General features: G+C 44.5%; 1 protein-coding gene across 3 annotated transcripts in view; it reads left to right on the top strand.

Moving 5' to 3' along the window:
- CTIF (cap binding complex dependent translation initiation factor) overlaps positions 1-14,464 on the top strand; it is a 168,125-nt gene that overhangs the window by 101,962 nt on the left and 51,699 nt on the right. For 2 of the 3 annotated variants that reach the window (XR_014025289.1, XM_081319269.1), the window contains exon 9: positions 5,535-5,867. Coding sequence is in view for 1 of the 3 variants with exons in the window: in XM_081319269.1 (XP_081175395.1) it covers positions 5,535-5,867 (333 nt within the window). In the remaining 2 variants the exon portion in view is untranslated. The remainder of the gene's footprint in view (positions 1-5,534; positions 5,868-14,464) is intronic. The other variant, XR_014025288.1, reaches the window with a different exon arrangement.

Raw genomic sequence — 14,464 nt, 5'->3', positions numbered from 1 at the left:
CTAGAAAGTAGGAGACTCTGAGTTCTAATCCTACTTTAGGCATGAAAGTCATCTAGGTCAGCGGTCTCCAACCTTTCTGGGGTGGCGGCCCAGTGGGAGAGGGAGGGGCAGGTGCCTTACGTGCGCATGCGCAAACATGAATGGCCGCATGTGCGTGTGTACAAACAGGCTGCGAGCATGTGCACCATGCAGGCGGGGCTGTGAACATGCACACGAAGCACTCTGCGATGGCGGTGCTTGTTTGATGTTGTGGCGCTGCTGCCGCCAGGCTCGCAGCGATGCTACCACCAGCGCAAGGATAGCGCCGCAGCCCGCAATGATGCTGTCCCCGGCAAGAGGATTGCGCTGCTGTCCCGTGCGAGAATTGCATCTCGGCCCACAACGATGTTGCCCCCATGCGAGGTTTGTGCTGCTGCCCCACGCGAGGTTCATACAGTGGTCTACCTGCCACTTGCAGCGCTGCCACCCCCACACAAGGTTCGTGGCAACGCCGCCACCCACACGACACTAGGTGCTGCCACTGCCCACACAACACTCGCAGAAACGGGCACAAGGCGGAGTGGGCATGCGCACATGCGGATGCACTGCCCAGCTACTCATGCGGCCAAGGGGCCACAGTCTGGCAGTGGGCCGCGGCCCATAGGTTAGGGACCTCCGATCTAGGTGACTGTGGGCCAGTCACCAGGAGGTGCTGAGTTCCAGTCCCACCTTAGGTACAAAAGTGGGATGGGTGACTGTGGACCAATCACCAGGAGACTCTTAGTTCTATCCCGCCTTAGCCATGAAAGCTGGATGGGTAACTGGGCCAATCACGGGGAGAGTTTTAAGTTCTAGTCCCGCCTTAGCCATGAAAGCTGGATGGATAACTGGGCCAATCACTGGGAGAGTTTTAAGTTCCAGTCCCGCCTTAACCATGAAAAACAGCTGGGTGACTTTGACCCAGTCACTTTTACCTCAGTTCCACTCACCTTTGTGGGGAAAACGAGGGAGGAGATATGTTCACTGCTTTGAATTATTTATAAAAAAACATATAATAAAGATAGGATATAAATAAAAACTAATAAACCAGACTGCAAAAATAACTTCTGGTTTAAAAATCAGCCTAAACAAAATCTTAACACAAGCCTAGTGTTCCATTTCCACTTCCCTGTTAATTCATTTTTTTCAGTCCACTTTTTGATTACTCATTTTTACATTTATTTCATCTCTGTGTATTATATTTCCTTATTATTATAGCCCTAAAAAGAGAAGGAAAAAAAATCCCACATTTCCTCCATTCTGTTGATCCCTCGTAACAGAAAAAAAAGATCCCTGTCTCAAAATTCACATCCACCCCTTTTTTTCCTCACTCACTTCTTGAGCAACCAAAGCATAGACATTTGCAAGTTTCTTGTGTCAGGGAGTTGCACTGACCTCATTTCTGAGGATTTGTGACCTTGATGTCACTGGAACAAGAGAAACCAAAATATCCAGGCCTTTAATAAGAGTTTTAAGAGGGCTTAAGGCATCCATTTTGCCCTTAAATCCTCCCAAGTGGGAAAAAAGTGGGGGCAGAGGGCTGGCAGAAATGAGTGCTTTAAACCTATATAATAAGTTCGGTTCTCTGGAGTCATCTGTGTATGATTCCCTCATATGAATACTTTTTTATTTCCACCAGAAGCTGCTTCTGTTACCTGTATTTAAACCCAGATGGATGATATTCAGTCTTATTGTGCTGAGGTAACCCAGGAGTAAATACAGTAAACAGCGGTCTGTAGTAAATGGTGGTTTATATTACATTATCTACAAATATACACTGGAAACAAGATACCTACACGTGGTCATTCAGCAAACTCTTAACACACAGCAATTACGAGAGAGAAAGACTAGCAAGCCTTCCCTTTTATACTCAAGCTCTTAAAGGGATACTGCTGAGTCATTCCCAGTGCTTTTTTTGTAAGAAAAAAGGTGCCAGAACTCACATCTTGTTTATCTTTTATTTAAAATATTATATATTCAGTTCTTAGCAGGACAGGTGGTTGAGAAGTAATTAGTATATTTCTTCTTTTTTTTCATTTTTAAATTTGGGTCACACTTTTTCACTAAAAATTTAGAAAAGTTTTTCAATTCACCAATGATTTTTTAAAATAAAGAAATTATTTATCTCTCACACGTAGTCCATCATTGTATACACACGCACACATGTCAGTTGTGTAACGAAACATAACGGTCGCCGCCCGCAGTAAGCACCCAGCATGCGACCACACGACCAATCACAAGCCGAGCAGTGCCACAATCCGAGCAGCTCCATCACAACCAGCGCGGACTCGACACACAAACAGCCTGTATGCACCATTTTAATGATTTTGCCGCCGACCTGCTATGCTCGATGGGGCGATTCAAGTCCACATGGACCAAATATCAAATTTTCAAAAGTTACTTTTAAAACTTGTTAAATCCGTCGGAAAAAGGTTCCGGAACTCTGTTCCGGTGCGTTCTATGACAAAAAAAGCACTGGTCATTCCTAACATTGCATCATTCATCTCACATTATACAAGCTGGTTAGCTTCTAAATCATTACCTTGACCTATTCTCATCATCAAAATTGAGGTGCATCTGCTATGTTATACATTCGTTATTTATTCATTAAACAAACTCATATAACTTCCCATCTCTCTCTCTCTCTCTCTCTCTCTCTCTCTCTCTCTCTCACACACACACACACACACACACACACACACACACACTCTAGGTAGCATACAATATTAAAAGTCAAAGAGTTAAAAATTCACATTTAACCGACCCACTGCCCACCCTATGGCGGCAACGAGTGGGGTCCCTTTTCTTCAAGACTTTGCAGAAAAGCCACAGGGATGGAGCCACTGCAGAAAAGGCCCTTGGCAGTGAGTTAGCTTTTTCGTGGCCTTGTCATCGGGAAATCATGCAATACACCAGAAAGAAAAGTGGAACAGAAATGATTACTAATATATTGTTATTGATATTGTCAACTTTACAGAAACTATTGCTCTTTGGCTGTATTTTGTCTTGAAAAAGTCCGTTGTCATTTAGCATCCCTGTTTTAATTTCTCTTCTGCTTCAGCAAAACTAGCGCAGTGTCCTGTAATACCACGTTCTATCTGTAGGTGTCACTCTACATTATTTGTTGCTTTCGCTTTCTATTGATCAGAGCTAACCTTAGTTTTGACCGAAATAATTTCATTTCCAGATCCAGGAAAGTACCCACTTAAAACAGTGTCCTGGGCATCGGTTCGTGAATCTTAACAAACCAACCATTGAACTTCTTGTGCCAACTTACCTGAAGACAGTCAGTTAATTAAAGTTAGAATGCAGTTTTACCTCTAATGTTGGAGGGGACTTTAATCATTTGTCCCAGCATGGAATGAGTAACTCAGTGAAAATGAATTTCATCGTGTAATTCATCAAGAAAATGATGAGTAGAAATTCAATGGGCATAGCTTCCCAGTATTTTTTTAGGAATATTCATCCCTTTAACTGCTGTCTGCCATATGGGCATTAAAAGTGCAGTTTCTGCCCAAAAACAGAGTCTTTTTTTAACACTCCAAGATCCGTGAAAAACTTTTAGAGGATGTTCTTATCTCCATTTCCAGAGCACAGGATTTGAAGAAACAGGACAGTACTTTTTTCAGAAGTCCTTGGATATTTAAATTTGTTGGTTAAAGAAATACAGGTAATCCACAACTGAGCTCAAAATTTATTTCGCTAAGGGAGACAGTTGTTATAAGTGAATTTTGCCCTGTTTTACGACCTTCCTTGCCACAGTTATTAAGTGAATCACGGCAGTTGTTAAGTTAGTAAAATGGTTGTTAAGTGAATCTGGCTTCCCCAATTGCTTTGCTTGTTGGAAGGTCGTAAAAGGGGATCACGTGACCCCAGTCGGTTGCCAAGCATCTGAATTTTGATCCCGTGTCCATGGGGATGCTGCAATGGTCGTAAATATGAAAAAGAGTCGTAAGTCACTTTTTTCGGTGCCGTTGCAACTTTGAGCTGTCACTAAATGAACTGCTGTAAGTTGAGGATTACCTGTAGCTCAGTTAAAGAATTTGAAAGGTGCAATTCAGATTGATTCTGGTATTCTGTGGAGATGCACCCCTACGTGAGTAGAGATTAGCTAAAAATAGATACCAGGTCAGAACTGCCGTTTCATAATAGGGCAGCCTTCGAATGCATTGGGACCACAATTCCCAGAATGCCCGGGAGGGTCCTAGATTTAGGCAAGAAAAAACAAATGCACAAGTATAGTATAGGTCAGGGGTCAGCAGCCTGAAACAGTGAAAGAGCCACTCGGAACCGGTTCCCTCACAAAAGGAAAAAGTGGGAGCCGCAAAAAATGCGTGCGCATGCGCGTACATGCGCACACGCGCAGAACAGGGTTTGACTGAAGAGTGGAGCCAAGGCGAGATATACACCTACCCTGCATATTTGAATTGATTGGTTGAACTTTTTTAGTCCCACTTTTTTGTTTTTTGGACTGCACATGGCAGAGGACTGGGAGCCGCAGGAGATGGCTGAAAGTGCCACATGCGGCTCCGGAGCCGCGGGTTGCAGACCTGTGGCATAGGTGATACCTTGCTCAATAGTAGTAACTGTGAGAGGGACCTCGGTGTCCTAGTGGACAATCCCTTCAATAGGAGCCAGCCGTATGCTGCAGCTGCCAAAAAAGCCAACACAGTGCTAGGCTGCCTTAACAGAGGGATAGAATGAGGATCACGTGAAGGGTTAATACCGCTTTACAAGGCCTTGGTAAGGCCACACCTGGAACACGGCATCCAGTTTTGGTCACCACGATGTAAAAAAGATGTTGAGATTCTGGAAAAAGTGCAGAGAAGAGCAGCGAAGAGGATCAGGGGACTGGAGGCAAAACCATACAAGGAACAGTTGCTGGAATTGGGCATGTGTAGTTTAAGGAACAGAAGGGCATGATAGCAGTCTTCAAGTATCTCAGGGGCTGCCCCAAAGAAGAGGCAGTCACGCTATTCTCCAAAGCACCTGAGGGCAGGACAAGAAGCAATGGATGGAAACTAGTCAAGGAGAGAAGCAACCTAGAACTAAGGAGAAACTTCCTGACAGTTAGAACAATTAACCAGTGGAACAACCTGCCTCCAGAAGCTGTGAATGCTCCAACACTGGAGGTTTTTAGGAAGAGACTGGACAGCCATTTGAATGAAATGGTATAGGGCAGGGGTAGGCAACCTTGGCTCTTTTATGACTCGTGGACTTCAACTCCCAGAATTCCTGAGCCAGTCAGCTCAGGAATTCTGGGAGTTAAAATCCACAAGTCATAAAAGAGCCAAGGTTGCCTACCCCTGGTATAGGCTTTCCTGCCTGAGCAGGGGGTTGGACTAGAAGACCTCCAAGGTCCCTTCCAACTCTTATTCTTATTATTATTATTCAGATTGAGCAGGTAGGCGTCTATGCCAGCTTTTGTTTGATGCCTCCTAACCGTCGTGGCTTGCCGCAGAGTGCTGACCTCCGTTCTCTTCTCTTTCTCCCTCCATGTCTCCCGTGCGTAACAGATGCCTTGTCTTTCCCTTTTCACGGATCAGGACGAAGTGGTGGTGGCGTCCACGGACCCACAAAGGAACAAAATGGACAAATTAATTGAGATTCTCAATAGCATGAGGAATAACAATAGCAGCGGGGTGGACTGCAAGCTCACCAGCTTCATGGAGGAGGCCCAGAACGCCACCAACTCCGAGGAGATGTTGGGGGAGATCGTCAAGACCATCTACCAGAAGGCCGTCAGCGACCGCAGCTTCGCCTGCACGGCGGCCAAGCTGTGCGACAAGATGGCGCACTTCATGGTGGACGGCACCAAGTTCCGGAGTCTCCTTCTCAACATGCTCCAGGTAACCGGATAAATTATTCCTTCCGCTCCGCTTGGCCGGCTGAGATTTCCCTGCCATCTGGCCGTGCTTCAGAAGCAAGCCAGCATTCCTTCTTGCACCCAATTAATTTTGGAAAAATAAAAACAGCGGGCAGAAAGGGAAGGGGGCGGCGGCATCACTGTTTGTTGACATGATGCGTTTCATGGTTACGGAACCGTGAAAATAATTTTTATAGACACCGCCGTCCTTCCCCACCGGCTCTCTTTTAAATGTGGCCTTTCGCAAACACTCAGCTACTCGAGGTGTGATTCTTCTCTGTTCTGTGAATGGGGAGAGGGGGGGGACTGCTTTTTTAGGGGAGGGAGGGGAATGGTTGAAAGGCTGCCTCTGTTTTGATCTACAGAGGGATGGAGTTTGGGGTTTTTTCCCCCACCCACCCGCCCCTTTTTGCTTTGAACGTTGGCTGGAGCTTCAAAAAAGAGCCAGAGCAGAGGAGCTGCTTTTATCTACGGCTTTTTCATCGCCTTTGAGTAAATCAGGATGAGTCCCAAGGCACCAGGAGGCGAAAGAGTTATTAGCAGGGGAAGCGAAAAGCTCGAGCAGGGCCGGCCTAGGGACCCGAGGTTTGGTGGGAAGGAAGAAGGTTGAAGAGTCGGGAGAACTGAATTGATGGTGATTGATTTATTGGAACAACTGCGAGTCTTCGTTTTTTTAGGAATTGGGTGTGATCAGCGGAGTTTCTCCCCGACCTTCTTTTTTTAGTGGATCGTGTGCAGCAAGGGTGTCCCACCCCTTAGCCACTTTTAAGACCTGTGGACTTCAACTCCCAGAATTCCCCAGCCAGCTCCAATTCTGGGAGTTGAAGTCCACAGGTCTTAAAGCGGCTACGCTTGGAGACTCCTGATCTACAGTATATCATTTATGGAAACTGACTTTGAATAGGAGAGCTGGAGCTGTTCATTTTGTCTGCACCTGAGGGCGAGTTTGCATTTTACAAAAGCTGCTGGTTGTCCCCTTCTTCATTTTCTTTCCACCTGTCTCCAGAGAGGAAGGCCTTCATGCAAGGTGTCTGAAGTAGGATAATTGCTGAGCAAGATGGGAAGCCATCTACATTTAGTAAAGGAGCAAAGCAAATAAATAAATAGGGTGATTTGACTTTCTGGGCTTAGTCCTAGTGACCCTACGTAGACCTTCTCTGTTATGATCTGTCCCCTGCCTGGTGCTTTAGGTCTTCCAGCCGTGTAGCCGTCATCACTGCTGGTCATCTTCTCTTTCCTTCCGTTCCTCCCAGCTTCTTCTTCTCCAGAGGACTAATACTTCAGATCATGGGCCTGGACTAGGACAATTAGAGCTCAGTGTTGATTTGATGACCCATCAGTTCGTTTTCTTGACTGTCACTGGTATTCTCTTCTCGCACCCCAAAATTCAAAAGCATCAATTATCTACCTGTCCTACTTCTTCGAACTCCAGCTTTAGCTTCCACAAAGTGGAATGGAATAGAATGGAATGGAATGGAATGGAAAATATGGAATGGAATGGAATGGAAAATATGGAATGGAATAGAATAATTAGAATAGAATGTGGAATGGAATAGAATAGAAAATATGGAATGGAATGGAATATGGAATGGAATGGAAAATATGGAATGGAATGGAATAATAGAATAGAATAGAATGTGGAATGGAATAGAATAGAAAATATGGAATGGAATGGAAAATATGGAATGGAATGGAATGGAAAATATGGAATGAAATAATAGAATAGAATGGAATAGAATGTAGAATGGAATAGAATAGAAAATATGGAATGGAATGGAAAATATGGAATGGAATGGAATAGAAGAATAGAATTAGAATAAAATAGAAATAGAATAGAATGAATAGAATAGAATAGAATAGAATAGAATAGAATAGAATAGAATAGAATAGAATAGAATAGAATAGAATAGAATAGAAAATATGGAATGGAAATGAATAGAGAATGGAATGGAATGGAAAATATGGAATGGAATAGAAGAATAGAATTTAGAATAGAATAGAATAGAAAATATGGAATGGAATAGAAGAATAGAAATAGAATTAATAGAATAGAATAGAATAGAATAGAATAGAATAGAATAGAATAGAATAGAATAGAATAGAATAGAATAGAATAGAATAGAATAGAATAGAATAGAAAATATGGAATGGAATAGAAGAATAGAAATAGAATTAATAGAATAGAAAATAATAGAATAGAATAGAATAGAATAGAATAGAATAGAATAGAATAGAATAGAATAGAATAGAATAGAATAGAATAGAATAGAATAGAATAGAATAGAATAGAATAGAACAGAATAGAATATATGGAATGGAATGGAATGGAATGGAATGGTCCTATACCATCTCAGACCAGTGACTGTCTAGCGGCTGCCTCTTCTTTAAAACCTCCAGTGACGGAGCGCCCACGATTTCTGGTGGCAAGCTGTTCCACTGGTTAATTGTCCTCGCTGTCAGGAAGTTTCTCATTGATTCCAGGTTGCTTCTCTCTCTGATCAGTTTCCAACCGTTGTTTCTCTTCCTTCACTCTGGTGCTCTGGAGAATAACATGACCCCGTTTTCTTCCTTGTGGCAGCCCCTCAAACGCCGGAACCCTGCTATCATGTCTCCCCTGCTTCTTCTTTTTTTTAGACTAGCCAAACCCAAGTCCCGCAGCCGTTCTTCGTACGTTTTGGTCTCCAGGCCTTGGATCCTCTTAGTTGCTCTTCTCTGAACTTTTTCCTCAATCTCAACATCCTTTTTGTGATGTGGTGACCAAAACTGGCCGCAGTGTTCCAGGTGTGGCCTCACTAGGGCTTTATGAAGCGGTACTAGGAGCTGCTTGGAACTCAGTAGCTTTCTGCCATCTGGACAGAAAGAAAAACAGTCCTTGTAGCTTAGCTCTCCCCTCCCCCCCCTCTTTCTGTTGCCTTCCCCCTCCCTGACCTGGAGGTGTGAAAGCAAAGCCCCCCCCCCCAACTCAAAGTCTGTTGAAGAAGGAGAGACATCTCGCAGGAGTTTGGGTGGTAGACGTCCTCGGTGACTCTCTCTCTCTCTCTCTCTCCCTCTCTCTCAACCCACCACCCAGGAATAATCTGTTACCACTCTCAAAGTGGGGGAGGGGCTCTTGGAAGGAGGATGTGCTGTTTCTTGTAGACGGGTTGCATCCTGGGATTCGCCCTCTGTGTGCGTGTTTGTGGGGGGGTGTATTGAGTCTTCTGCACAAGGAACAACAGATGGCTGCAGACACATTGCAGAAGAGACTCCCTGGAGTGCAGAAGGGAGAAAGACTGTGCAAAAGCATCCCGTCTTTCCCTCCTGGGCGAGAACAGATTCCGGAGCAGATCCCGGGTCTCCCCGCTTGGTTTTATATTTGGGTCTCTCTTGATGGCTGAGTTGAATAGACCCACTTCTGTTTTGGTTCCGACGAGGGAGTAGTAGCTTTTTTTTGCTTCTTCCGTACCCATGCAAAACTCTCAGGTCTACTTAAACCCCGATAGACCTCAGCTACCCAAGGGCAGCTTCGTTTAGGACACTGCTCTTCAAACTTGGCCACTTTAAGACTTGTGGACTTCAGCTCCCAGAATTCTGGGAGTTGAAGTCCACAAGTCTTAAAGTGGCCAAGTTTGAAGAGCTCTGGCTTAGCCATTAAAATCTTGGCTTAGGAGACAAGTTGTGATCCATCATCAGCCATGGGCGCAACCTAGACGGTGATGAGTCAGCGGGTTGCCTCTGCATCCACCTCTCAGGGTTTGTTGACGTGGGGAAAAGTTGAACGAAGGATGCTGTGTTCACATGAGGCGTGGGGTCCGTCCAAGCACTTCTTCCAGATCTAGTCTTACCCAGGCATGACGACAGAGGTAAAAAGGTAAAGGTAAAGGTTCCCCCGCACATGTATGCTAGTTGTTTCCGACTCTAGGGGCCGGTGCTCATCTCCGTTTCAAAGCTGAAGAGCCAGCGCTTGTCCGAGGACGTCTCCGTGGTCATGTGGCCGGCATGACTGGATGCCAAAGGCGCACAGAACGCTGTTACCTTCCCACCGCAGTGGTCCCTATTTTTCTACTTGCATTTTTACGTGCTTTCGAACTGCTAGGTTGGCAGAAGCTGGGACGGGTAACAGGCGCTCACTCTGTTATGCGGCACTCAGGATTCGACCCGCCAAACCGCCGACCATCTGATCGACCCACTGAGCGACCGCGTCCCTAATGATGACAGAAAGCAGTAGTAAATCTTGATTCCCATTTGTGGAAAGGGAACGCTTATTTTTTTCCCCTTGGGAAGCTTCTGCTAGCCATGGTTACAAATATTAGCCCTGCCATCCCGGGGGCTGTGGGGAGCCAGGAGGTGAACTGGCCTGCCTGTAAACCCCCGTGTAACCTAAGTTAAAGTATTCCTCGGCTGAAATGTGCCAGGCTCTTTATAGCTGGGAGGTGTCTGCTCCCGAACTATGCACAGAGAAGGGTATTATTAGAGCAAGCCTCGCTGGCTGTAACAGAACCCCGTTCTCCTTAGCAACCATTTCCAACAACATGTCAAACAGAAGGATGGGATCCCTTTCAGAGAAAAAAAAGGGGGGGGGAAGAGTAGGTGGGCTGGCCTTAGAGAGGGAAGCATCCACCCTAGCGGGTCTGTTGTTGCCTGTTTTCCAGGACTCCCCCAATGGTTGCAGAAGAGAGAGAGAGAGAGAAAGGAATGCGTAAAACTTTTGTCAAACAATTCTTCTCTTGACAGAGTCCTCCGTGCCTTGTCGTTATCAAGTCAATAAGGGATAGAATTCATGGGCTGTCCTTCTTTCGTCTCCAACCAGCAAGTGGATATTTTGTGCTTTCCGTTTTTCCCTCGAGTTAAATGAACCGTGGGTTTTTCTGCCTAAAGGTGCTTTTCCACGAGGCAATTGGACTTCCTTGTTTATCTTTGAAGACAAGGAAGTCCAGTTGCCTCGTGGAAAAGCATCTTTGGGATAACGATAACAACAACAACAACAATAATAATAATAAACTAACTCCAACAAAGCTACAAAAAACTGCGCTACTCGGAACATCTTACATTTTAAGGAGATACCTGGTTGATACCTAGGATGCTGGCAGCAACCCGTGTCAACCATCAGTGCCAGTCAATTTGAGTGTTCAGTTGACTGAGGTTCATGTTTTATGAATAAAAGTTTAATAATAATAATAATAATAATAATAATAATAATAATAATAATAATAATTTTATTTTTATTTTATTTTAATTCCATTTATATCCCGCCCTTCTCCGAAGACTCAGGGCGGCTTACAAGCTTAGCAGTAGTAATAATATATAATATAATAAGTAATAATAATAATAATAATAATAATAATAATAATAATGTTGGAAGGGACCTTGGAGGTCATTTAGTCCAACCCCGTGCTCAGGCAGGAAACCCTATACCATTTCAGACAAATGGCTGTCCAGTCTCTTCTTAAAAACTTAAAAGGGTTTTTTTTAAAAGCAATGTCTTAAAGTAGGCTAGATCACAGGGCCCCGACCTTTTCGGCACCAGGGACTGGTTTCCTGGACAGAGGTTTTTCCACGGATCAGCAAGTGCGTGGTTTTGTGTGCTTCCTGCATCTCACGGATGGGGCTTTGTTTGTGCAGACCGATTGCTGGCATGCCATGGCCCAGTACTGGTCCACGGACCAGGGTTGGGGACCCCTGATCTAGATAGTCCTCAACTTACGACCAGCCAGTTAACCCTTTGAAGTTACAACGGATTTCCCCACAGCTACGTACAACCCAGTTTTGAAGCTCCAGTGGCCATGTTTCTCCCCCCCCCCATGGTCACATGATCACATTTTGGGTGCTTGGCAACCAGGGCACATTTATGACCACGAATTAATGATGCTTTAGTCAGAGCGTGCACAGTCTTATTATGCTGAGGTAACCCAGGAGTAAATGCAGTACACGGTGGTTTGTATTTAAATGATGTCTTATATTACACTATATCTACAAATATACACTAGAAACAGAATACATACATGTGGTGTAACAGCAGTTACAGCAGTCAAAGGGATGAGAGAGAAAGACTCCAGCAGAAAAACTTCCCTTTTATCTTCAGACTCTTAAAGGGATACACACACTTGCTGAGTCATTCCTGGTATTGCATCCTCCACATTACATTACATCTTTACATAAGCTGTTTAGCTATTAAGTTACTATCCTGACATTTTTGCCCAAAACTGCTGTTTCCTTCCAGTTTACAGCAAAAAAACCTAAAACCTCCCATTGGGTACAATGGGTCCATTCAATGTCCACTGGGGTTCACTTAACAACCAATGCAAAAAAAAGGTCATAAAATTGGGCACAGCTTAATGACTGGCAGGACATATCAGCATAATTCCAGGTCATAAGTCAAGGACTACCTATGCTAGGATCAGCATCCCGAATGAAGGGAGGCAGAAGACATATTTTTCAGTGTTGTGTTTCCAGATTCTGTCTGAGCTGAATGTGTGGAAAGTTTTGTGGCTTCTGGTTTGTGTGTGTGTGGGGGGGGGGGTGTTCCAAATCTTCTCTTTGTCAATTATGAAGTTTAGAGGAATCATTTTTGTGAGTGATCTGTGATTTGTTGCAATAAGCTAAGATGAGCATCATCATATTGGGGAATTAGGGGTGTGTGTGTGTGTGTGTGTGTGTGTGTGTGTGTGTGTGTGTGTGTCCTTTGTATTACTCATAGTACCAATCATGCCAGGCCACTTAGGGGAATTTGTAAAGGAAAATGCACCTTTATAACCTTGCAGATCACGGAGACCATCTGCAAAGGGCAATCAAAAGTATTTTTCTTATGTTGTGCTTGCAATTTTTGTGTTTTTTTTTTTGGTCTTTTTCTTCTTTTACTTTTTTAATATCCTATTTTTGAAATAAATAAAATTTGTTATGGACAAATAAAAAGAGACAAAACACATTTGAAGGTTGAATTCCCTAAGTTGCTTCTTCCCAAAGAATCACTGTTGGAATGTGCTGAGACTACAATTCCCATTGGTCATGTTGATAAGAATTGTAATCCCAGATCATCTGCAGCAGCTGTGAACTCTGTCAAGGTAGCAAAATTCCATGTACTCTCGGAAGAGATGCTTCAGCATCAAAAAATACCTGGATGGATGGATGGGTGGGATGGATGGATTGGATGGTGGGATGGGATGGGATGGATTGGATGGATGGATGGAGGGGATGGATGGAGGGATGGGTTGATGGGATGGATTGGATGGGATGGATGGATGGGATAGATTGGATGGATGGATTGGATGGATGGATGGATTGAATGGATTTATGGATAGGGATGGATGGATGGATTGGATGAATGGATGGATTGGATGGATGGATGGATTGAATGGATTTATGGATAGGGATGGCTGGAGGGGATGGATGGATGGGATTGGATGGATGGATGGATGGATGGATTGGTTGGATGGGATGGATGGATGGATGGATGGATGGAGAAACAGAGAGAGACACACACATAGACACACAGGATACAGATAATCCTTGAGTTACAGTATTTTATTTAGTGACTGTTCGAAGTTAAAAATGGCACTAAAAAAAGTGCCTTATGACAGTTCTTCACACAACTGTTGCAGCATCTCCAGGGTCACCTGATCAAAATCAGACGCTTAGCAACTGACTCATATTTATGACAATTGCAATGTCCCAGGGCCATGTGGTCCCCTTTTGCGACCTCCTGACACGCAGTCAATGAGAGAAGCGAGATTCACTTAACAACCGTTGTTACTAACAACAACTGTGGTAATTCACCTGATAGCTGTGCAAGGAAAGGTTGTAAAATTGGGGAAAATTCAGTTAACAACTGTTTTGCTTAACTACTGAAATTTTGGGCTCAAGTGTGGTTGTAAATTGAGGATTACCTGTAGATTACCAATCCCACGTAGACGGTGGCTTGTGAAGCCCTAGGACAGTGGCTCTTTTGTGACTGGTGGACTCCAACTCCCAGAATTCCTGAGCCAGCATGGAGGAACTATGACTCCCTTCATGACTGGTGGACTTCAACTCCCAGAACTCCTGAGCCAGCCTGGCTCAGCTTGGAATCCTCTCCCTTTCCCCTCAGCATGGCTGGCTCAGGAATTCTGGGAGTTGAAGTCCACCAGTCATAAAAGGGCCAAGGTTGCCTACCCCTGGCCTAGGAAAAGTGTCAATTTCAGTACACACAGATTTGCTCACCAAAATCCCTGTAGCTTTCTAAACCTGACTTTTCTGTCCCAGATGGGTCACTTGGCAGACAAGATCACTGGGTTCCAAGATCCTCAGAGATCCCTAGCCATCACAGCTTGCATACTGGCATAAAAATGTATCTTGCGATTGAACGTCCCCAATGGCAGCCAATAGTTTGAATTGCTTTTAACCTTAATGGGCTGCCCTGTCTACCTGACCGCCAGGCCGAAAGCCCTGTGAGGCGGGCAGCCTCGCAATTAGAGACAGCCCGGATCACATTGGAATTCGCAGCATCCAAGTGACAGGTCACAGAAGAATCCAGAATGTTCTCTTTGGCCGTATCGACATCCCTGCTAAAACCTTTTAATGCCCATATCAAGTATCATAAACCATTGACTCAAGAGCCTACACTTT

This window comes from Vipera berus (assembly GCF_964194415.1).
Source record: "Vipera berus genome assembly, chromosome: 2".
Lineage (NCBI taxonomy): Eukaryota > Metazoa > Chordata > Lepidosauria > Squamata > Viperidae > Vipera > Vipera berus.
This window is presented reverse-complemented; position numbering and strand designations above follow the sequence as displayed.